Below are 23466 nucleotides of genomic sequence, written 5' to 3'. Positions count from 1 at the left end.
TTTTCCTTTGCGGCAGCTCCCGTGCTTGCCAAAAGAACGCGCTGGATGGAGCGAGGCAGCGAGCCGGGCGTGTGTGCGCGCTGCTGTGCGCCTGCCTTGCCGCTGCCTTCATTAGAGCCGGCTGTCCCCGAGCTGCAGAGCCGCGCCAGCCGCCTCTAATTCCGTGGCCCGGCTCCTGCGGGAAGCCCTGCGTGCTCCTGCCCCGGCAGCCAAGGGCCGGGCATCGCTGCCCACCGCCCGTGTGCCCCCTCCGGCCCTGCCATGGGCGGCCGGGCTCCCGCAGGATGCTGAAGATGGAGCCGGGAGGAAGGAGTTGGACACTTGGCTCCAACTAGGCTGGACCACGCTGCTGCAACCTGTTCGCCCGGGTGCTGTTCCCAATTGTGCCTTGCCGTGCCGCGGGGTGGCCGCAGGGACCCGGCTCCTGCCCTTGCTGCGGGGGGTGGGGGGCTGCTCTGGGGGGGATGTGCCTGGGGTTAACCCCTTGCTTCGGGGGGAAGGTGCTTAGGGACCCCGCGGTTGCGGCCTCCGCTGGGCACGGAGGAGGAGGAGGAGGGGGAGGAGGGCTGGCTGCCCGCCCCGCTGCCCGGGTGGCCGTTCTGGGGGGGCCCGGCTGCCCCCCGTGCCCAGCCGGTGCCGCCTCTCCTCTCTGCCGCGGGTGCCCCGGAGGGATGGAGCAGAGCCGGGGCTGAGCATCACCCGGAGAGGAGGAGGGGGCTGTGGTTGGGACTGCGCCCCGCAAACCCCCTCCCTCTTCTTTCCCACCCTCCCCCCCCTCCGCCGCCTCGGTGCCGCTGCTTTGGCTTACCTGTGCGTTTCCTTGCAGGATGGCTCGCTTCGGGGAGGCAGTGGCCGGCAGGCTGGGCTCCGGAGATGGGGGCTCCGAGCAGAACCGGAGCCGGCAAGGAGCTGCTGCCCCTGCGGGAGGCAGCCCGGGAGCCTTCAAGCAAACCAAAGCGCAGAGAGCCCGGACTATGGCTCTGTACAACCCCATCCCCGTCCGGCAGAACTGCTTCACCGTCAACAGATCGCTCTTCCTCTTCGGGGAAGAAAACATAGTCAGGAAATATGCCAAGAAGCTCATCGACTGGCCATATCCTTTCTGCGGCCCCCGTGAGCCGTGCTGCCCGGATCTGCCTCGGGGGCTGCCCAGGACACGCGTGTGTGGCACTGTCGGGCAGGTAAGATGTGCCCACAGGGGTGCCCCGGCCCCCGGGGATGCTCTCCTCGCCCTGTTGCTGCTCCCCCTCCTGTCCTCGGATCCTCACAGGAGCTGAGCCCCTTTTCCCCCCCTTGGGAATCCCCCAGCCCCTCCTGAGGCTTGGATTTATTATCCCCCGTGCTGATAGGGACGGGTGCTGTGATCCCTGCGTGCTTTGGGATGCTCTGTGTGCGTGCCTGGGGAGGTGGGAGGCAGTGGCCTTTCCTCTGTGCCTCGATGTCTCGTGGAGTTTTGTCACCCCACCCCACCCTGGGGAGCCCCGTGTGTCCCCAGTCCCTGCTGGGTGGTGGCTCTGTCCCCACTCTGTGTGCCTGGCAGGGGCACAGCCGCCCTTGCCCTGCAGCCCCCAGCCCCCGTGGTGGCTCTGGAAACTGGCTGCTCCCTCCCTGCGGCAGAGGGAAGGATGGTGGGAGCCTCTGGCTGTGCCCCGTGGCCTTTTTTGGGTGAAGCTGGCACGGTTTTATCCCAGGGACCCCTCTGCTAGCGCAGGGTGGAGGGTGCAGATCTCTCCCACTCCTTCCCCTGCTCCTCTATCCTTCCATCCCTCCCCACGCACCTCTCTCTCCTCCCACCCTCGCCGTGGGTGCTGCCCAGCACCACATCCCTCATCCCCACACCAGCCTGGCCTCAGTTTCTGCTGCCCCTTAGACACCTCCAGGGCTTTGCCCCCAGGGAGGATCTGAGCCTGAGAACTTGAGCGTGGCTGGGCTGTGGCTGTGGGAGCCTCCCCGTGCCGCGCTCTGCAGCACTGATTCCATGCAGCTCCTGCTGCTGCCGCTGCTTTCTCTCCCTCCAACTTGTTGGTGGAGTTCCTGGCTCCTCTGGTGGGCACGGCAGAGCTCTCCCTGGTGCCATGCTTGGTTTGGTGCAACAGGTACCACGAGGGGAGGCCTCTGGTGTGGCCCAGGGATGCAGAGCATGGCAGGGGAATTGTCCCTGTGCAGCTCTGTCAGGAACAGCTCCTGCCTCGGGAGCTGTGACAGCTCCAGGCTCCAGAGGGTGACCTGGGCTTGAAGGGCTGGCTTGGAGGGGCTGAATTCCCCAAATCTGTCCCTCCTGGCAGTGCCCAGGGTGTGGGTGGCTGCAGGAGTGCTGGTGGTGAGCGCGGGGCCCTGGGCGGCTCAGCGCAGAGCCCTGCAGGGCAGCAGCCAGGCCGCTTTTCCAGAATATGCCAAATTATTCATGTGCTTTTCCAGCATGCTGTGGGAGGGCTCTGGCCCCTCCAGCTTTTGCTGGGAGCCAGAAGGAGCTGGGGTACTGCCACTGGGCCGGCACTCGCGGCGTGGGCTGGGGTCCCGTGCCGGCATGATGTCTCATCTCCAGGCAGCCGCTGTCTCCTAGAGACTGGAGCTCCACCACCACCACCACCACCACCACCACCACATGAGCACAACTCCCCAGCATTATTCTCCCCTGGAATTTGCAATGCATGAGGGAGATGGGCTCATTTTGTGGTGTTTTTTTTTTTTTTTTCCCAGAAGTAAGTGACATATTCCCATGTGAGCGCTGGGAACAGGCGTGCTCCAGGCGCGGGAGCTCGGTGTTCCTGCCTGTCCCCCGCCCTGCTGCCATCTCTTTCCCAGAAAAACCCATCCAACCCTGGATGTTTCTCTGCACCACTGGAGTTTTGAGGGCTTGGGAATGGGCAAGGCCTTTTGGTGATGAGTTTGGTGAGGCTGGCCAGGCCGGTTGTTCCCATCCTTGGAGTTGTACCCTGCCACGGGCAGCTGGTGCCTTTTGGTAGGGCCAGGAAAACCATGTGAGCACCTCAGCTGCCTGGCCTGGAGCCCATGGCATCGCTCCTGGGCCAGGGAATTCTGGGGAGGAGAGCATTGGATCTTGGCCATGGTCAGTAGGAGCTGCTGGCCCTGGGAGGGTGATGCTGTGGGTCAGGGTGGGCTCAGCACTGAGGAAAGCCAAAGGGGCTGGAGAGGAGCTCGGGGCGGAGTGGAGGCTCTTCTTCATCCAGCTCTGGTTGACTAGGTAATAGGGCTAAAAATATCTGGTGATTCAGGCCTGGATATCTGCTGGGTAACTGTGTAATTATAACCAGCAGCCTCTGCAGTTTGGCTTCCCAGTGTAAATACGGATGATGCATGGAGGAGAAGGAGGAGAAATACGAGCAACTGGGATTGGGATGCAGCTCCATGGGAGGCAGACCTTTGCTGAGTTCCTCGCTGGAAACCTCCACTGGAGCTGCTCTTTTAAACCTGGTCCTGCCCAAACTGTGGTGCAGCTGCTGCTTTGGCTATAGGGAACATCTCCTTCTCTTCTCCTTGGGAAACGCAGCCTTGTCCTCTTGCCTGCTCTCCTCCTGCTGATGGCCAGGCCTTTCACCCTGATTTCATTTGTTTGGCTGCCTGGAAGGCTCCAATTCAGTTAGGATACGAGATGGGCTGCAGCTCATCTATATCTGCTCCGTTCCTCATCCGCTTAATCACATTTGACCTGGATAAGATCCCTCTCCCACCCCAGGAAGGCCAGATGACATTGTGTGGCTCTGGCTGTGTCCCCAAGGACAGCATCTGCCTGCAGCCTGTCCACTGCACCTACCCCTAGTGTGGCAGGGGAAGAGGATGCCCATGTTCCCTGTGCTGAGGGATTTCATCTATTTCATCCCCAGTCTGGTGCTGGGCTGGCCTGGAGCAGCTGGAGTGCCCTCAGAGCATCATCAGGGGGGTTTTGCTCCATGGGAAGCACACCCGTGAGTGGCTGAGCTGTTTTGCTGTCCCTGTGACCTGGTGCTGCGTGGGCACAACCCCCCTGGCCAAGCATCTCCTCCACCTTGGCTTTTCCCCGGCCAAAATTCCAGCAGGTCTCGCCTTCCCAAGGGAAGAGCCTGCGCCATGTCGTGCCATCCTTGGGCAGCTCCATCCTTACCCTCCCCAAGAACATTTCCCCCCTCCCCCTGCTCCCAGGCTATTTTCTGTGCCCTCCATTCATCAGATTTTAGAAGGGTTTTTTTTTGGGAGGGGCGAGTAGGTGTAATGGCAGGTCCATCTTTTTGACAGCCAGGGAGAGCGAGGCTGCCTGTCAGATGGTGAATTTAAACAGAGGCAGCTGTTGTCATGGTGATGCCAAGTTGCATCCTGTTGCTGTGGCAACCAAAGTTAAAAAACTGATGTTAAGGCAGGAAAATCACATGATGTGGTCCTTTTTTGTTAAAAAAAAAAAAAAAAAAAAAAAAAAAAAAAAAAAAAAAAAAAAAAAAAAAAAAAAAGAAGGGAGGAGGAGAGGAGAGAGATTTGATTTCCAGGGTGAGGTGGGGGAGAAGGAGACGCTTCTCCATGGAGCTGTTTGCACGTGGCAGGCAGGCATCCCACATCCTGCATCCTTACGGGAGGGAGGGAGGGAAGGAAAGGCAGCAGTGTGGGCAGCTCTGCCCCGTTGGACTCCTGGCTGTCACTGCCTTTGGCTTAACCCTTGATGGAAACCACACCACTGCCTTTTGGAGCTGTAAAAGCTGGGACTGCAGAGAGGGAGGGGAATCTCCTGTGTCCCTGCAGTGGGATTGAGGCAGGCTGGGTGCTCCAGGACACAAGCACAAGCCAAATTCACTCCCCTGAGCCTCTGTGCAGCAGGCACACAGCAGCTGGCTCGTGTTCCAAGTGGGAGGATTTGGGGTCTGGATGTTGCTTTCTGTGGCAGGACACAGGGATGGAGAGAGCCAGGAGGGGCCACAACTCTGTGGACAGTGTTATCAGTGGAGGGAAATCCCTTGTGTCCTCAGGGACAAGCCAGGGAGGCGCTGTGGGGATGGGGAATCCCAGAGTTGAATTAGGGCCACTCACAGACTTTGCTCTACTTGGCACTTTGGTTTTTTTCTTGGAAACCAAAAACCTCCCTTGCCCAGGGAGGCTGTGGACTCCCTGGAATTGTTGAAGCTCTGATGGGATGGGAATCTGAGCAGCCTGGTCTGGTCTGGTGGAAGGTGTCTCTGCCTGTGTCAGGGGGTTGGAATGAGATGACTTTAATGCCCCTCCCAACCCAAACCACTCCATGATTCTGTGAAAACAACCTTGGAGAGAAGGTGCTCTCTTTCCTGCTGAGGGGAGGAGGATTGGGGCATCCTAAGGGTGGATGCTGACGGTGTGGATCTGTGGTCCTGCCTGTGTGGGACAGGCAGCAGTGCTGGGACTGGGACCAGCAAGATGAAGTCCACAGGTGTAGGAACTTTTTCTCATTGGCATCTGAGGGGAAGAGAGAGCCCCAGGGAGATGTGGGGAGAGGTGGGAAATAGAGACATGACTTTCTAGGAGGTGTTGGAACCTGGATGATGCAGGCGTGGACAGGGCTTAAGTTGCTCCTGCTCTTTTGGTGGCACTGGAAGGTAGAATTCCCCAAGGCCTCATAAACCCATACACCCAGCACCATAAACCCCTCCAGGGCCTGGAGATGGGCTCACTGCCGGCCTTAGCCAGGTGGGTGCTCTGGTTTGGGCTTCTGGCTGGCGAGGAAGGTGAAGAGGAAGGTCACAGCTGCAAGATCTTCCTGGCAGACCCACCAAGGAGCTCCAGCTGCAGGCATGGGGTTATCCCTCCTCCAGGTGGCCTGGGGGGGTGCCCCCATGGCAGGGGTCACTGTCCCTGCCTCAGAGGCTTCCTGAGGGAAGCGTGGAGCTGCAGGTGTGGCGTGCACAGGGATCAGCCCAGTTGCTAAGGAAACAAGTCAACGGTGCAGGGGAGAGAGCATTGGGTAAAGGAGATAAATCAATAAGAAAACCTATTTTTATCGGCTCCCTAATGATCCTCCAGGAGCAGCCAGACGGAAGAGGAGGAGGAGGAGAAGGCTGGAGGGACATGGGCTCTCGTTACTTGGCCTGGAGGGAGGAGAGGGCTACTCTGCATTTTGGATGGCTGAGAGGTTTTGTAATTACTCATCTGATGTGGGAGAAAACAAAGCACTGATGGAGGGTTGTCTAGTGGCCCTGACTGGGAGGATGTTTGCTTGGCAGAAGTAAAGAGTGGGTACAAAACATCCCTCAGTTCAGCCAGATGTTGCTGCTGTCCCTTGGGAGATTCTTTTCCTCTTGGAACTCAAAACCTGTCACAGCTGGAGCTATGGGGGCTGGTTTCCATGGGGCTGATGTCTCACACAGCTCTGGATGTGAGAAACTGGATTTCTCCAGTTTCTCCTGGAGAAACTGGGCCACTGGGGTTTGGGGAGTCACTTTTGGCAGTGCTGAGGTCAGTGCTTTGGGGTGCAATTGCCCTTTTAGGCTTGGCCAGGTTGGACACGGCTCTGAGCACCCTGGCCTAGTGGGGGACATCCCTGTCCATGACAGGATGGAACGAGATGGTTTTTAATGTCCCTTCCAGCTCATTCTTTGACTTAGTGGTATCTGTTCACCCACTTGCTGGAGGTGCAGCAGATGTGCACTGTCCTCCTGCTCTCAACCAGATGTTGTGGCCAGGTGGTCCTGAGCCCCCAAGCCCTTCTGAGCAGGGCTCCCACGCTGCTGCAGTTGGGTTTTTCCCTCTCCCACGGGAGCAGTGCGGGATGCTGGGGCGGACAGACGGACGGACGCTCCCGCGCCGCTCCCACACTTCTCCTCATCTAGGCAAATGTGCCTGGTGCCTGGGGAGCTGCTGCCCCGCCCCACTAACACGCTGTTTGTCTCTCCAGCCGGTGCTAATTGCTCGCAGACTTTCAGGAAAATGATACAGAAAGGTCCCAAATAGGCTGGTGGCGCCGGGCCAGCGCCGCGGTGGATGGAGCGGGGTGGAATGCAGGGAGAGGGCTCTGCTGGAGCCTTGCAGGGAAATATTCACTTGTGCCGAGCCTCAGAGGAGAACTTTTGGAGTCTGGCCCCCCTCCCCAAGCACGGGGAGCTGCTCCTACTCCGTGCCTGGCTGGCTCTGCAGCCTCTCTCTTTCTCAGCAATCATTAATTTCACTGAGCGCCTTTATAAATGCCTTGAATGTCTCTTTCCTGGCTCTTCTTCCTGCCTGGGTTAAACACATCCCAGCTCCCACGGGCTCTCCCTGGCTGCCTCTCCTGCCCCTCTCCCTGGGGATGTTTCTGTGCCCATCCCTGCTCTTGCTTTGCCAGCATGCCCAGCCTCACTGGGGCTGGGTCACTCCATGCTTTGGGCTGTGGTCACTCCATGCTTTCCTTTTTCCCATGCTCATGCTTGGCACTGAGGTGTCTTCTCTTGCCCGTGGGCTCAGGGCCACTGGTTGAAAGCATTTCGCTGTAGTCAGTGGCCAAAAGATGAAGTTGGAAAAGAAAATCACCCCTTTTCCCAGAGCTGTTGGACACCTCCTTGCCTGAAATGCGTCAGCCTGAGAGTGTTGTGTGTGGAGAAGCTTTGGTATGGTGGGGAAGGGCTTGGCCGGCTTGGGATGGTGGAGTGTGGATGATTCCTTCATCCCAGGTGGGATCACATCCCCTTTGCACAGGGGAAGGTGGCAATCCTCTCCCTGGTGCCAGTGGTGACAGTAATAGAGCTGTTTTGGCAAGGAGGGAGCAGAACCAGGGGTGCATTGCTCCACATTCAGTTATTGAGGACAACAGGGCTTTTATGGTGGAGAATTGGGAAAGATGGATGGGAAGTTGGAAAGATATGGCCACCCTGTCATTTGGAAGTGCTTTGTTTTCAGAGCTCGGCCCTGGGCCAGGCAGGAGAGAGCTCTGTGTCCCTGCCTCCATCCCATGAATCAAAAGGCAGGAGGAAGCTGAGTTTGGGGAGTTTTCCTGGGCATCAGCCTGCCCTTTCCTTCCTCAGCTCCTCAGACACCAGCTCCTGCTGCCACTGCTCAGGGTGGCTCCTGGAGAAGGGCTGTGTAGGACCCAGACGTGGATGTAGGATTTGGGATTGCTCATAAGGGTCCAACCAGGACCTAGATGTGGATTTAGGATTGCTCATAAGGATCCAACCAGGTCCTAGACGTGGATGTAGGATTTAGGATTGCTCATAAGGGTCCTAGATGTGGATGTAGAATTTAGGATTGCTCATAAGGGTCCAACATGTGGATGTGGGATTTAGGATTGCTCATAAGGGTCCAACCAGGTCCTAGATGTGGATGTAGGATTTAGGATTGCTCCTGAGGGTTCAACCAGGATGTAGACGTGGATGTAGGATTTAGGATTGCTCATAAGGGTCCAACCGGGTCCTAGACGTGGGTGTAGGATTTAGGATTGCTCATATGGGTCCAACCAGGTCCTAGATGTGGATGAAGGATTTAGGATTGCTCATAAGGGTCCAACCGCGTCCTATTGTCAAGGTGCTGCTGCCCCTTGGGGTCTTGCTGGGGTGTGTTTGAGCTGGGATATCTCCACAGGGAGTTTCCACCCTGCTCAGAGCCAGGTGCCATCAGAGCTGTGAATGCTCAGCCAAGTGCTCTGCAGCTCCCAGTGCCACCTGGGCTCATCCTGCTGCCCACAGGGTACTTGGCAAGGGCACTGGGTGGGCTGATCCAGGTCAGAGCCCCAGGACCTCCAAGGGATGCACCATCCTCCTCAGGCTGTGCAGGTGCTCCATCCCATGGGGGTGCTCAGGACAAGGGCTGCCCATGCCTTGTGACACCTCCCCTTTCTGAGCCCCATCTCCTGCTGATGGGTGGTGGAAAAGGAAGGAAAAAGGGACATGCCAGCCCTGGCATGCCAGGGAGAGCTCCCCCTGATCCTGCCAAGGACCATGCCAAACCTTCTTCCAGGCAAAGCCCAGCCTGGTTGTCCTGCTCCAAACCTTGTGTGCACCTTCTGGGCTCCTTGCACAAGCAGCATCTCTCCCATGTTGGGAGACGAACAAACTCCACTTGTTGGGAGTTTTCATCCCAACAAAGGTGTCCTGTGAGCCTGGGGAGGAGGAGATGAGGCCCAGCAGGTCTGCAGGGAGGAAGGCCTTGGGGGGCTCTCACCCCTCTCATTTCCAAACACCACTGAGGTGGGCTTCACGTGGATGTTCCTGTGGGGAAAGCAGCTCCAGTGGCTGGGCAAGTGAAACCAAGGGTGGTCTGGGGGGTTGGGGGTGTCACCCAGCTCTTCTGTGCTCCTTAACTCCCCTGAACTCCCTTCGAGTACATGATCCTGGCCACCATCATTGCCAACTGCATCGTGCTGGCGCTGGAGCAGCACCTCCCCGAGGATGACAAGACGCCCATGTCACGGAGATTAGTGAGTACCCCGTGCCCTGCTGGGCTGGGGGCTGGCCCAAGGGCACCCACACAACCCTACCAGGCAATTGCTTCTGATTTTGGGGTGGCCTGACAGGAGGTTTCCTCTGGGAATATCTCCTCCAGCCTACCTGGGGCTGGTGTAGCATATTCCTTCTGCATGGAAAGGGTTCAGGAAGGTTTAAGCCCCTTAAAAAAAATGGGTAGGGGAGGACTGGGCAACCTGAGCATGTTGTAGCCACCCTCTGTTTATTCCTGAGGTTGTTGCTGGCTGAGAAAGGGCTGGGAAAGCTCCCAGAGGAGATGATGGGTCTGGGGGAGGTGGGAAGGGATGAGAGTTGGGTCAATGTGAAATGCCTGCTGCTGTGTTTGCTCAGTCTGCCCCTCTCACTGGCTCCCTGATTTCACCCTGGCAGGAGAAGACAGAGCCCTACTTCATTGGGATTTTCTGCTTCGAGGCTGGGATTAAGATCGTGGCCCTGGGGTTCGTGTTCCACAAGGGCTCGTACCTGCGCAACGGCTGGAACGTCATGGACTTCATTGTGGTCCTCAGTGGGTGAGTGCTGCTGTGGGCCCTGCTGGGCTGGCCTGGGCTTGGCGGCCTGTCCTGGTGAGGACACGAGCTGCAGGACGTGGGGAGAGCCCCTGGTTTGCTGTTGTCAGCGGTGTTTTGTTGTCCTGATGAGGGAGGGGAGGATGTGCTGGAGGTGCTGTGCTGGCTTTGCTGTGGGTCCTGATGGTGGGACAAGCTGTAGCGCTGGCTCTGAGGGCCACCATGTCCAGCTTTCCTCACTTGGTGGTGGCCTGTCACCCACCTGAATACAAGGCAAGGTGGTGGCATGACCTGATAAGCAGCTGGATGTGATCTGGGAGAGATTCTGGTCAAACCCTCCATGGGGAGGGGGAAACCTCTTTTCCTCTTGCCTTCCCAAGCACTTCCCAGGCTTGCCCTGGTGCTGGAGGTTGGGGAATGAGGTCTGGGCAGGGTCACACTCCCAGGTGATGCTGCTCACCATGCCAGCATGCAGGAGTGGTGCTGCTGGGGGTGGTAGCACACACGTGTGCTGCTTGTGTCACTGGTGGTGCCACCTGCCAGGGACATGGCCCAGATCTGAGTCCTGCTTGCCGTGTGCTGGGCTGTCCTGGTGACACAGAAACAGGCAGCGACATTTGGGCTTGTGTTAGCCAGCACTGGAAGTCAGCTTGAGCAGAAGGCCAGCCAGGGTGACCCCTGGGCCCCTCTCCGTGTGCAGGGCATGTGGAGCCTGGATTGTGGGTGTTTCTTCTTGCCTGCTGATGGAAACATCACGCTCAGAGGAGCTGGTTTGATGTGTACAAACATCCGTACAAACAGATGGAGCCTGGGGGTCTGAGTGCTCCGTGAGCTTTGCTGGGTGCAGAGCAGCTGCAGGGCTGGCTGGGAAACTGAGGCACGGTGACCAAGGGGGTCTTTGCAGAGCTTCCTGCTGCACAGTCCTGACTCTTGGTGGCACCATGTGGGATGTGACACCCAGCTGGGTGTTTGGAGGAGGAGGGGAATGCAGAGTCTGCTTCTGCTGGAGTGTGGTGGTGGGAGCTGCTTGTCCGTGGTGGTGGCACTGTGCATCACAGGAGGCTTGAGAAGAGCGTGGCTGGGGACAGTTTGCCTCCCTTGGTCCAGTGGGGACCTGGATGGCCGTGCCGGGGAGTGGGACCACGTCAGCTGGGAATGGAGGGTGTGCTGGTGGGTGTCTGACGGGCAGCGAGCAGGCGGCCTGTGGGAGGTGCAGATCTCGCATGGGAGGCTGCTGCTCTCCTACATCTACATGGTGACTAATGGAGAGGGTTCTGTGGCTTTTGGCCTCTCTGGGCTGAGTGTGCAGGAAGCAGCTGGGAAATGCCCATCACCTGCATCCTGACCTGGGCATCCTTTGGGACGTGGGCCAAGGGGCAGCACTGAGCTTCACCAGGGCCCTGTTCCTGCTCTCCCCACTGCTCTGGGCTGGCTGCTGTGCCCAGCAGGTGCTGAGTCAGCGCTCAGCAATCACTCACTGGCAGAGACTCGCCAGCTCCTCTCACTGCTGGGCTGAGCCAGGCCCTGTGCCAGGGAATCAACTGCCCATGAAGGGCTGCCAGCACTGTGCTGCCCACCCCAACAGGAAGGGCCTGTGTCCCCCCCAGCACTGCCAGTCATGGGGTGCAGCTCTCCAGTGTCTGCTTCCCCACCATTATACTCCTCCTTGGGATCCTGGTGTTGGCTCAGCAGAGTGGAACCCAAGGGATGCCCCTTCACCTGCTGGCTCTGCCCCAGCACTGTTGGAGCAAATTCTATCAGTTCTCAGAGGGTGGAGGAGGCAACCCATGGGTTTTTACCCTGGGCTGGCTTTGGGGTCACTGGGATCAGCTGCAGCTCCTTCTCCCTGTCCATCTCCTGCCTCTGCGGTGCTGCCAAAGCTGCTGCTCCTCAGCGCTGTGCCTCCCATGCAGGAAACTCTCAGCCTGTTTAATCCGCTGAATTATTGGCAAATTCCTGCAGCAAATAATCCTTGGCTGGCAAATGCCTTGCAAACAGCTTGTGGGAGAAGGTTTGCACTTGGCGGCTTGCTCTGTGTCGGTTGCGTAAGGCGGGCGGGCGGCGCAGCCTCGGGAGCGCCTCTGCAGCTCCAGCTTGGGGAATGTAAAAGTGTCTGGATGGAGACTGGGGAGATCTGGTGGTCGTGGGGGTCGTGTTGTGGCTTACTGAAAGGTTGTGGCTGTGGTGGAGGGGATGTTGTGATCACAAGTGCAGGGTGGTGCTTGCCTCAAGGTGTGCTTATGGGTTTGGATGCTGGTGCATCCAGAGAAAACATCCATGTGAGCAGGACCCACTCCAGGATCTGACCCAGAGGGAGCCAGTGTCACACTCACTGGCTCTTGTCCCTCCAGTTGTGACACAGGGTGTTACTGCTCCTTTCTGGAATTATTTTTTTGCTGTTGTATCTGATGGGAGAGGTCCTTAGTTCAGGTGGAATAAATTTTTGCTATGTATCTGATGGAGGTCCTTAATGCAGGTGGAATAATTTTTTGCCATGTGTCTAATGGGAGAGGTCCTTGGTGCAGGTGGAATAATTTTTTGCCATATATCTGATGGGAGAGGTCCTTAGTGCAGGTGGAATAAATTTTTGGTGGAATCAGTTTTTGCCATTTATCTGATGGGAGAGGTCCTTGGTGCAGGTGGAATCATTTTTTGGTGGAATCATTTTTTGCTGTGTATCTGATGGGAGAGGTCCTTAATGCAGGTGGAATAATTTTTTGCCATGTGTCTAATGGGAGAGGTCCTTGGTGCAGGTGGAATAATTTTTTGCCATATATCTGATGGGAGAGGTCCTTAGTGCAGGTGGAATAAATTTTTGGTGGAATCAGTTTTTGCCATTTATCTGATGGGAGAGGTCCTTGGTGCAGGTGGAATCATTTTTTGGTGGAATCATTTTTTGCTGTGTATCTGATGGGAGAGGTCCTTAATGCAGGTGGAATAATTTTTTGCTGTGTATTTGATGGGAGACGTCCATGGTGCAGGTGGCATCATGGTCACAGACACCATGCTGGGATTTCTGTGAGCAGTGGGATTTTCTTCACCCTCTCCCTGCTGGAAATAAGCCCATTGAGGGATTTCTCCCATGAGTGGCCTCCTGGGACCTTCTGCAGGAGTGGATGGCACTGACTAGAGTTCAACTGGTGTTTGCTTCTTCTGTCAATAAATCATTTTTTTTTTCCATCTCAGTGGAAATCAACACCCACATAAAACTCCCTGATGCTAAAGCTTCCACTGGGGAACTAATAGTCACATTTGTAAACCTGTTCTCTTTGTAACCTGTGGTTTCCAAATCATCATTGCTGCCTGAAAAAACAGCCTGTTCTCCTCCAGCTAAAAATAATTTTATATGAAAGTGTGCATAAAATATCTTTACTCGTTCTGAGGCAGAACCAGCGAGGGGAACATCTGCATTTCCCCTGGGGTTTGGGGATGCTCACCCTGTCTCTGTGAGAACCAGAGCCAGCTGGGTGCTGAGGCTGGATTTGGGACCTGCTTGATGCAGTGTGACCTGGACCAAAAGGGAAAATGGCTCAGAAATGGTCAGAAAGGGCAGGGGAAGGTTGGTGATCTCTTAATTGGTGGTTCTGAGAAAGTGAGGCTGAAAAAGCCACTAGTAACTGGAGCATGAGCTCCCTGTGTGCCATTGGGAATAGAGCACAAGGACCCTACAGCTGCCTGCTTTGCCCTGCCCCCTACTAGATGGAACAGGAAGGGTTAAGCTCCCTCTGCAAATATCCAGGTGGGTGTGTGCTTCACACACTCCAGTGCCTGAGCGTTATCAAAGCACCACTGGCTTTTCTTTTTTTTTTATAGCAGCAATACAATAACACGTGAGAGGTGAAGGGGTGGGGGAACACTGCTCACAATGGGTGAAAAAAAATCCAAATGTGAATCAAAAGGCCCTTGTGAAGTTGTTCTGCTCAGGAGCTGGGGAAGCAGCCGCTGTAAGAGCTGGATAAAAACCCCAGGGTCACTAAAAGGAAGCTCTGCTGTCAGGGTTTTTGGGAGGGTTTAACAACCCTCTACACCTGGGTGCCTTTTGTGAAGCCCTTGGGCACGGTGGTTTTCATTAAAGGCTTTTGTGGGGTGGATCGTGGCCAAGGGAAAGCAGGAGTGAAGGATTGCTGGCACTGCCTGCCATGCCCTCAGCAAAGCCAGAGCAGAAATCCTGGCTCTCCCAGTCCTGTCCCAAAGGCCAGGCAGCAGCTGTGAGCCTGGTGTGTCTCTCTGACCTCCCAGGGAAATCCTGTGCACGCTTGTGCATCCCTGATTTCCTGCTGTGCCTGGTGGGAAGCAGGATGGAAGCATTCCAAGGCTGCAAGGTGAGCCCAGGGATGAGGAGGGCAGCTTGGCTTTTCTGCTGGTTCTGATGCTGCCTGGGTTTTGAGATGACTGCCCTGGAAAGTTCCCTTTTCACGGTTCCCCCTGAGCTCCCCCGTGGGAGAGGTCGGGATGTTTTGCCCTCAGGGATCTAGTGCACCTCACACAAGCCCAGTTCTGTGGGTTTGGATGCTCTTTTCAGTCTTGGAGTTGCAGAGATGGAACGGGCATCCTTGACCAGGTGCTGGCAGCAGCTGCATCAGGGAACATTGAGGTGCTGCATGCCCTGGTGGTTTGTTTTGGGGTGCTGGCCCTACAGGTGTGGGAGCACACCTGGGCTGGGAACAGGCTCTTCCACAGCCCCACACCTGCATTTCCCTGACCCAGGGAGTGGATAAGAGGTTTGGAGAACTTGAGGGAGTGGATAAGAGCTTTGGAGAACAAGTGTGGAATCAGGGCACAATGCAGCATCCTGATGTGGTGGTCCTGCTGGAGCTTGAGCCCCTGCAAGGAATGCTTTGCTCTAGGGATAAACCAGCAAAGAGACACCCCCAGGTCCAACCCCAGCAATACTTTGATCACACCAGACAAGACTTTCCCCCTGCCTCTTTCCTTCTTTTTATTTCATGAATGTTGGAAGTATCCAACCTGATGCCTGCCCCCCTTTCCCAGCTCTGTCCTTTCAGGACAATTTGTAAAATGTTTGGTCTTTGGTTTGGATGAATAATTAATCTCCCAGCTTGGTGAATGATTCATGTGCCATATGCCATGGCCCTGGGAGCAGCACCTTGCACAAAGGGCAGCACAGCTTCCCTGGCTGGGTCAGGGGACAGGCTGGGGAGGAGGGTAAAGCCTTCCCCTTGCTGTGATGCCTTGTGAAGGCTGACCTAGAACAGAGGCTAGACAGAGCTGAAGAATAAAGTAGGGACTTATTAAGAGGATTCCATAGATCCCCTTTGGGCAGCGCAACCCAAAATGGCCACAAAATGGACAAGTCACAGGGTTTTATGCTTTTATTAAGTTTTGGTCTATTAGCATATTGGAGGTAATGGTTTAATTACACCTTTAGCCCATGCAGTCCCATCCTTCTTGTTTTTCTCTCTTCAGCCCACATTGTTTGTGCTCTCGGGCCTGAGATTTGGATCATTTGTCCTTGGTCTCCAGCTAGAGCAGGAATTGTTTTGTCTCCCTGCTCTGTGCAGAGAGCTCATAGGAAGCCCAGACCCACACACTAAAGAAGCCCAGAATCTGAAAACCATAAAGGCTCAAACCTGAGGCACCACCTGGGCAGGCAGAGCTGTGGCTCTGGCTCTGGGGGAGCCTGGCACCCCCTTTTCCCAGCGCAGCATCCGTCCCTTGTGCTGCTCACACGATCGCGGCTCCATCGGCTCCATTGGCTCCATCCTCCCCACCCCGCTGGTTCCCTGAAGCTGCAGAGTGAGTCAGCCCCTCCCACGTGGCTGCTGGTCCCCGGGGGCACTGCCTCCCCTGCCAGGCACCCCTGAGATCCCCAGGGGCTCCTGCTGCACCCCGACACCCTGGCAGAGCTCCTGCCCTGGGGGATGCCCTCATTGTCCTTCTTGGCACTGCCATGTGCCTTCCTCCAGGAGATGGGGTGGGGGGCATGGCCTGAGGAAAGGGGGTTGTTCCCTCCTCATCCTCGGTGAGAAGGTGGGTGCACACAGGTGGGTGCTCTGCGGTCTCCTCCCCCTCCTTTGGCACGAGCCCTACTGTGATCAGCCCTTCCCATTCTCTGTTTCTCTGTGGGGCCAACTCTCCTGTCTGCTCTCAGTGGCTTTAGCTTTCCACCAGGTCCTGTGTGTGCAAATGCAGTTTTATCAGCACCCTCTCACCCTGCCAAATCCTCTGTCTGCTGAGGGGCAGTGTGGGGATGGAGCAAGGAGGGAGATGTGGGGTTCGGCCAACCCATGGGGTCCAGGACAGGGGATGCTCCCTCATGCCCCAAATCCTGGGGGCTTCTCTGGGAAGGAGTGGCCTTTGGGGATGATTTCACCCCCCAGATCAAAGGCTGGTAAAGGCAGATTTTGTCCTTCAGCCTCATCATATTGTTCAGGGAGGGGCAGGAGCAGGAGCTGTGCAGCAGCTCAATCCACCTGGGTCACAGCCCTGAAACCTAGAAAGAGCATGAGAAGGTGGTGGAGGCTTTGACGCTGCTCTGAACTGTGCCAAGGGCAGGACTTGGCCCTGCTGTCCCTGTCCCTTGGTGTCCCCAAGGCTGTGCTCTGCTGTGGCATCCTCAGAGTGGGTGACCTGACCCTGCTGGCCCTGCCTCAAGCCAGGTTGGCCCCCAAGAATCATGAGAACATCCTGCTGCACGTGATGCTGCCTGCAGAGAGGGCAGGGATAGATTCACCCCATTGATTCACCCCAAACAGGGCAGGAAGGGGGTGAACTCATCAGGTACCTCACTTTCTGTGAGCTGTTTGACCAGTATATTAATTATGAAGTAGTCTCCCTCCTAGAGTCAGGTGGCAGTGCAAGCCTTCAGGGGCCTTTCCACTTAATTATAAATATTAATTTGCATGGCAGCCAGCACCCTGCCTGCCCCAGATTTTGGGCTGAGATTAGTCTGTCTCAGCCTATGCCTCTCTCCATCCAGCACACCCTTTGCTGGGACAATTTGTGTGAGTTTCAGCAGAGGGGAATGCTTGAGGGGGGCTCAGTTTGGTGTGAGGGGGGTGAATTGAGGGTCAATCTGATAATTTGGGGTTCAGCCTTTGCTGGGAGTCTCTGATGTGAAGCTCTTTGCAACGTGGCCTGAGCTGTGTGTGCTGTTCCTTAGGGTTGAGAGCTGTGGGTGGGATGGGGATGGGATGATGGTGATGATAGGGATGGGGATGGGGTGATGATGATGATGAGGATGGGATGGGATGATGATGAGGATGGGATAAGGGTGGGGATGGGATATGATGGGGTGGGATGATGATGGGACGGGATAGGATGGGGATAGGGATGGGATGAGTTGGGATGCGATGGGATGGATGGGATGGGATGCAATGATCATGGGGATGGTATGGATGGGATGATGGGGATGGGAGCCCAGCAATGCACAGGCACAGAGCCACGTTGGCTGCTGCAGAGTGGGATAGTGCCCAAATTCAGTGTTGGCTTTGTGTAGGCAGCATTGTCAAGCCTCGCTTGTTCTTTATTCTTCACGGTCCCAAAGATCAGGGAATCCTTTAAAATGAGATGATTCTTGGGGCTTTTTTCCTTCTTTTGACCCCTGGGGGAAGAGATCTAAAGGTGCAAGCCCTCAGCTGGAGGTGAGGGTGTGTTCCCTGCTCAGATGGGGGCTGATCCTGGCTCTGCCCAGCCCCAGAGCCCACGGGTGTGGTGGCCCTAGCGGGAGCTCGCCCTCCTCCCCAGAGCCTCCAAATAAATAAAATCAAATCATCATCCTGGTTGCAAACACAAAGCAATGGATTATTATTTTTTTTTCCTCTCCTGAAAGAGTGTTTTTGTCTGCTGGTGATTGCTCACTATTCAATTATACTTTGGGGGATTAGCATATATTTCCCATCCTGCCTCCTCTCTCATTTGCATCCTTCCAAAAGCTCCTCTCTGCTCTTTTCTCCACCTGAAGTCTCTCTTCCCCCTTTCCTCAGAAGTAAAACTAACCCCTTTGCCTGGGTGACCTATAAAAACGCCTTCACTCTTTTTTTCCCCCCCTTCTTTTTTTCCTCCAGTACATATGATGAAAAGCATGAGATCATTGGGATTTTTATAGCCTAAATCTGGCAGCTTTTTTCAAATAACTTGGATGGTGAGATGTAATTTTAGTTTGGGTCCTTGCCTAAAAATAAAGAATAATTATTAGCACATCAGACGTGAATATTGTAAGTGATCAAAAAGGGTTTAAATTGTTCTACAGATACCAGAGCTCCTGCCCTGTGGCAGCACAAAGGTCTGTCACAGCCTGAGTTTCATCTTAGAAGCTGTGAGAAACCTTAATTCAGAAAGTTCTGGCTGATAGGGTTTATAAAAAAAAATAAATTATTAATAAAAACCATGGCTAGAGTGTTAATAAACAATTGCCAGGTGAGATATGATGAAGTCCAAAGCACCAAGGTGTGTTTTGAACATTGGATTTATAATCAGCAGTGCTGCCTGTGCCTACCAGCAAAGCCTGGCTATCCAGGAGAAGGGATGTGTGTAACTTCCAGCCACAGAAGGGCTTGGGAAAAGTTATCCAGGAGAGGGGATGTGTGTAGCTTCCAGCCACAGAAGGGCTTGGGAAAGGCAGCCAGCAGCCAGGCTGGCATGCCTGGAAGCTTGGTTTGCTTTTCCCAGACACTTTATTAGGCGTGAGGGTGATGTAGGGCTGCTCAGAGGCTCTGGGCTGGCTGGGATCAGAGTGCTCTCTGTCCTGGCTGCCTGCAGGAGGATGTGCAGGCACCTGTGTCACACCTGGGTTAGCTTTTTGTCACCACCCGGGTGACAGCTCCGAGTGCCACCGCCTCAGTCTGGTGATCTGTCCAGACCTCCTTCCCAAAGCACACGTGATGTCCTCTGTCCCCCGGAGAGGACAAGGAGCATGTCACCTTGCCTGTCACAGAGGAGTCCCATTCTTAGCAGCTAATTTAGAGCGCGGGGAAGGAGTGCCCTGGAATCGCCCGAGCCTTGCCTGGAGGCTCAGCCAGGCTCCGGAGCCCTTCACACAAATCTGGGTTAGCCGAGGACTTTGCAGCCAGGTGCTGCTCCTGCCCCGGGGGCTGGAGGGCTCCACCTCTGTTGGTGTCACCAATATCGTGGATGGGACGTGCCTTGGCTTGTGTGGCCCTTGGTGCTGAACCAAACCACGGCACTGTGGTGTTTCACCCCAGAGAGACTTTTGGCTGGCTGGTTGCATGGTGTTTCACCCCAGAGACACTTTTGGCCTAGTGAATGTTGGTGTTTCACCCCAGAGATGCTTTTGGCTGGCTGGTTGCGTGGTGTTTCACCTCACAGACACTTTTGGCTGGCTGGATGTTGGTGTTTCACCCCAGAGACACTTTTGGCCTAGTGAATGTTGGTGTTTCACCCCAGAGACACTTTTGGCTGGTTGGGTGTGTGGTGTTTCACCCCACAGACACTTTTGGCTGGCTGGGTGTGTGTTGTTTCACCTCACAGACACTTTTGGCCAGCTGGGTGCTGCAGCTGGGCTCTTGGAGGCAGGTCCAGGCCTGCAGGAGCTCTGGTGGCTGTGGGATGGAGCTTTCCCCCATAACAGGGTCTGCTCCTCAGGTTTCCCTCTGTGTAGAAGCTTTAAGGCGATGGTGAAGGAAAGGAGTCGGTTCTGATGGAGGGCTTGGATCCAGAGCGTTATTCTGGCCCACAGGCCTCTGAATCCAGCACCAGCTCCAACAGAACTCCCTGAGCCCCATGGCTGCTGTTCCTTTAACCCCAGGGAGAGAGGCAAGGAAGGGGTAGGGAGCCACCAACCAGGTCCAAGGGACAAAGAATGCCTGGATGGCCCAATGTCCCTCCAGGGCTTGAGGGCACCTTCTGAATCTGCCAATCACTCAATGCCCTTCTGTAATTCCAGGATTGACAGACAGTGCTGGGAGGGGTCAGGATGGGGAAAAGAAGGGTGATTGACACACCTGGGAGGGAATCTTCAGGGGAGAAACCCAGAGTTCTGGGGTAAACCATGAAATCACACTGCAACACACCTCCATCTGTGTAGCATCAGGGCTCTGTGATGAGGGGAGAGAGCTGCCCATCCCTGTGCTGCTCTGCTGTGGGAGCTGGGCTGGCTGGAGCCTGCATCCTGCATCCTGCCCAGGAGCATCCCCGGCCTCCTGGAGCTCCTCAGCTGCTGGGGAATGTTTGAAGGAGCTGGGGTTGTTTAGCCTGGAGAAAAGGAGGCTTAGAAATGACCTTATTGCTCTCTACACCTTCCTGAAGGGAGGCTGTAGACAGCTGGGGTTGGTCTCTTCCACCATGCAGCACTGACAGAGCCAGAGGACACAGTCTCAAGCTACGGCAGGGAAGGTAGAGGTTGGATATTAGGGAAAAAAAAATTCACAGAAAGAATAATAAAGTACTGTAATGTTCTTCCCAGGGAGGTGGTAGAATCACCATCTCTGGATGTGTTTAAAAAAAGATTGGACATGGCACTTGGTGCTACAGTTTGGTTGAGGTGTTAGGGCATGGATTGGACTCAATTCTATTATCTTGGAGATCCCTTCCAACCTCATTATTCTATGATTCTGGGATTCTGTGATTCTGTGATCCTGTGATGCTGTGATTCTCTCCTGGCTGGAGTCAGCACTGGGGCTGCTCCTGCCCCTTTGGGAGGCTGGTGCCACACCAGGGGCTGGGACACAAGGAGCAAAAGCTGAAGGAAGGTTTCCAGCATGGTGTTGGCACTGTGTGTTCCCTGTGCTGGCATTTTGGGGAGCACTGGGGTACCCTGCTCTAGCTGGCAGGGTGGGTGAAGGGTGGGAAGTGACGGGGCTTTTGTCCCTCCCTTGTGCTGCTGAGTGGCCGTGCTTTATCATATTTATTGATTTTGATCTTACAACCAATTTAGCAGCACAGCTCTCCCCAGGCTCTGGCTGCTCCTGACTTAATTAAGTCCCTTTCCTGCTCTCCTGTCAGTGCGTTGGGCAGCAGGGGCTGGGCACAGGCTGGGACATGGAGACTGAGTGCGCAGAGGGAAAGTGCCAGGAAAGGTAAAAGATCCCTGTAAATATCAGGGATAAGCAGTGTGATACCCAGGGGGTTGTGGGTGATGCATCCCACTGCTGCTGGGGCCTTGCAATGGGGCAGGGAGGAAGAGGAGGCTGGGGAAAGGAGCTGAAACAACCCGGTTTGCAGATGTGAGAGCTGCCAGGGTATCCTAGGAAACCCAGCCGCCTTTCTGGAGGGACAGGTTGGTACCTGCTGTACCTCAGGGAGAGGGTGAGAGAAAGAGTGCTAATTGCTCAGCACGCCAGAGAGCTGCTCTGGCCTGTAATTAGATGAATTAGTGGAACAATGACCCAATTTCCCTCAGTTTTTGGATTGCTGCAAACAAGCCTGAGGTTGCTGCCTCCCTCTGTCCCGTTCTCCTCCCCATCCCCTCCTCTCCCACCCCTTCTCTGCTCCTCTCCCAGCCCCTGGGGACCAAGCCTGGATGGGAGAGGATTCTGCCAGCATCCCTGAGGTGCAGCATCCCTCAGCATCCCAGAGCAGGTGCAGGAGCCCTGAGTGTTTCCATTGCTGCACTCAGTGTGCACCAGCTTCCCTCCCTGCCCCAATTTGTTTTCCAGAGATGGGCTTGGGAAAAGAAAAAAAAAATCTTTGTGTTTTAAAAGAAAACCTCTGGAGTCCTTCCTGTGCCTGCTGGTTGCCTTCCAAGGTCATCAAACTTTCATTACTATAGATTTTGGAATGTGTGCGAGGTTCTGGGCTCCTTCTCAGCAATCCCAGAGGTGGGACTCTGAGAAAGCTCCATGCATGGAAAAACCCAGGGCAGCTGATGGCTGGAGGTGCTGCCACAGGAGCAAGGAGGGTAGGGACTCACAGCCCTGAGCTGCTGCTCCTGGCCCACGTGCCACCTTCCTGGGAGGGATCCTGCATGATCCTTGGGACCCCAAATGGGATCTGTGGGTGATGTGGGGCTGTCCTGGGATGGGATCCTGGGGTGTGGGGGCTGCAAGGGCTGGGGGACCTCTGTTTGGCTTTGTCTGGTCATAGCTGCCCATGAATTTGGGTTTGAGCATCAAAGGAGGCTCGCTGACCCTTGAGAGGAATTGAATCTCTGTCCCTACCCAGGGACATGGCTTGAGAAGCTTCATGGCTTCCCCAACATGTTCAGGAAAATATTTCCTTGTAGAATAGTGGGAAAAACTTGTTTATTTAACAGGCACAAGCACAAAAAATGAACAATATTACACAATGAAACCTCTTGGTGCTCCCAAGAGACGACCAACTCAGCAAGTCCCCTCGGTGGGCTGTAGCCTGGCTAGCTCAGCCAGGAGAGCGTGGCACTCTCAATCTCAGGCTCGTGCCTTCCCACTGGCCTGGTTTGGCCGCATGGCACTGAAGTGGACAAGAGCTTTCTGTGGGCTAACTGTGCTCTGTGTGCCCACAGCATCCTCGCCACGGCCGGGACACACTTCAACACCCACGTGGACCTGCGGACGCTGCGGGCCGTGCGCGTGCTCCGGCCGCTGAAGCTCGTCTCGGGCATTCCCAGTAAGTTGGATCTTCCTGATTTTCTCCCTGGGGGTCTGCATCCATCTCTGATGGCCCTGGGGGGAGAGGGGTCCTTGTGCCACCTTGTCCTGAAGCCTTGAGAAGGCTGGCCTAGAACAGAGGTTGGACAGAGCTAAAGAATAAAGTAGAGATTTATTAAAGGCCTCAATGGATCCACCTTGGGCAGCACAAGAGCCCAGCCAGGGCTACACGCAAGATGAACCAAAATGGTCACAAAAAATGGACCACTGGCCATGAGATCTCACACTTCCTTAAGATCTGCTCCATTTGCATATTGGAGTTAATGTCCAATTACAGCTTTACCCCATGCAGTCCCATCCTTCTTGTTTTTCTTTCTTCAGCCCACGGTGTTTGTGCTCTTGGGCCTGAGATTTGGATCATTTGTCCTTGGTCCCCAGCTAGAGCAGGAATTGTTTTGTCTCCCTGCTCTGTGCACAGAGCTCACCAACCCCTCATATGAAGCCCAGACCCACACACTAAAGCAGCCCAGAATCTGAAAAACGTAAAAGCTCAAACCTGAGGCATCAATCCCACCTTTCCATCTAGTGGGAGCTCAAAGGTGGCAGCACTTGGTGTCCCCGGGTGGCACTGTCCCCTGCAGAGCCCACTGGCAGCTCCTCTTCCCTGGCCAGAAGGCAGTGGGTGGATCCTTTCAGGACTGGGGTTTGTTCAGGGGAGATTTCTTGGTTTGTTTGTTTTTTTTTTCCTTTTTGTTGCAAGATTTCATCTGTTGGCACAGGGTTAAATAAAGAAACTAGACTGCTGCTGGCACAGTGCTCCTGTGCCTCCTGCCCTGGGCACTGGCAGGGCTGGATCCATGCCCTGGGGGCAACAAGGGGGACAGAGATGCACGAGCCATGTCCCACCAAGTCCAGGCTGGACATTGGAGTGGGGACCAGAAAAAATCTCTGCTGGAGGCTGCTCTGTAGCTTGGCTATCCTTCCCCTGCTTTCCTCCAGGATCCTCCTGCCCTCCAGGAGGGCTCCTCCAGGCTGTGCTGGCCTCTTTTATCTCTCTGTTTGCTGTCCATCTTCTCTGCTTCCCGTTCT

The 23466-nt window shown here is 55.4% G+C and overlaps 1 protein-coding gene across 1 annotated transcript in view; it reads left to right on the top strand.

Moving 5' to 3' along the window:
• The first annotated feature begins 177 nt into the window (after nt 1-177).
• Nucleotides 178-23466, top strand: part of CACNA1E (calcium voltage-gated channel subunit alpha1 E) — a 104681-nt gene continuing 81392 nt past the window's right edge. Inside the window, exons 1-5 of the mRNA XM_059477931.1 lie at nt 178-368; nt 827-1093; nt 9235-9340; nt 9756-9895; nt 22293-22396. Coding sequence (XP_059333914.1) covers nt 828-1093; nt 9235-9340; nt 9756-9895; nt 22293-22396 — 616 coding nt within the window. The 5' untranslated portion in view covers nt 178-368; nt 827. The remainder of the gene's footprint in view (nt 369-826; nt 1094-9234; nt 9341-9755; nt 9896-22292; nt 22397-23466) is intronic.

This window comes from Ammospiza nelsoni, chromosome 9 (genome assembly GCF_027579445.1).
Source record: "Ammospiza nelsoni isolate bAmmNel1 chromosome 9, bAmmNel1.pri, whole genome shotgun sequence".
Taxonomy (NCBI): Eukaryota; Metazoa; Chordata; class Aves; order Passeriformes; family Passerellidae; genus Ammospiza; species Ammospiza nelsoni.
The sequence above is the reverse complement of the archived record's forward strand: the minus strand, read 5'-3'. Positions and strand labels throughout refer to the sequence as shown.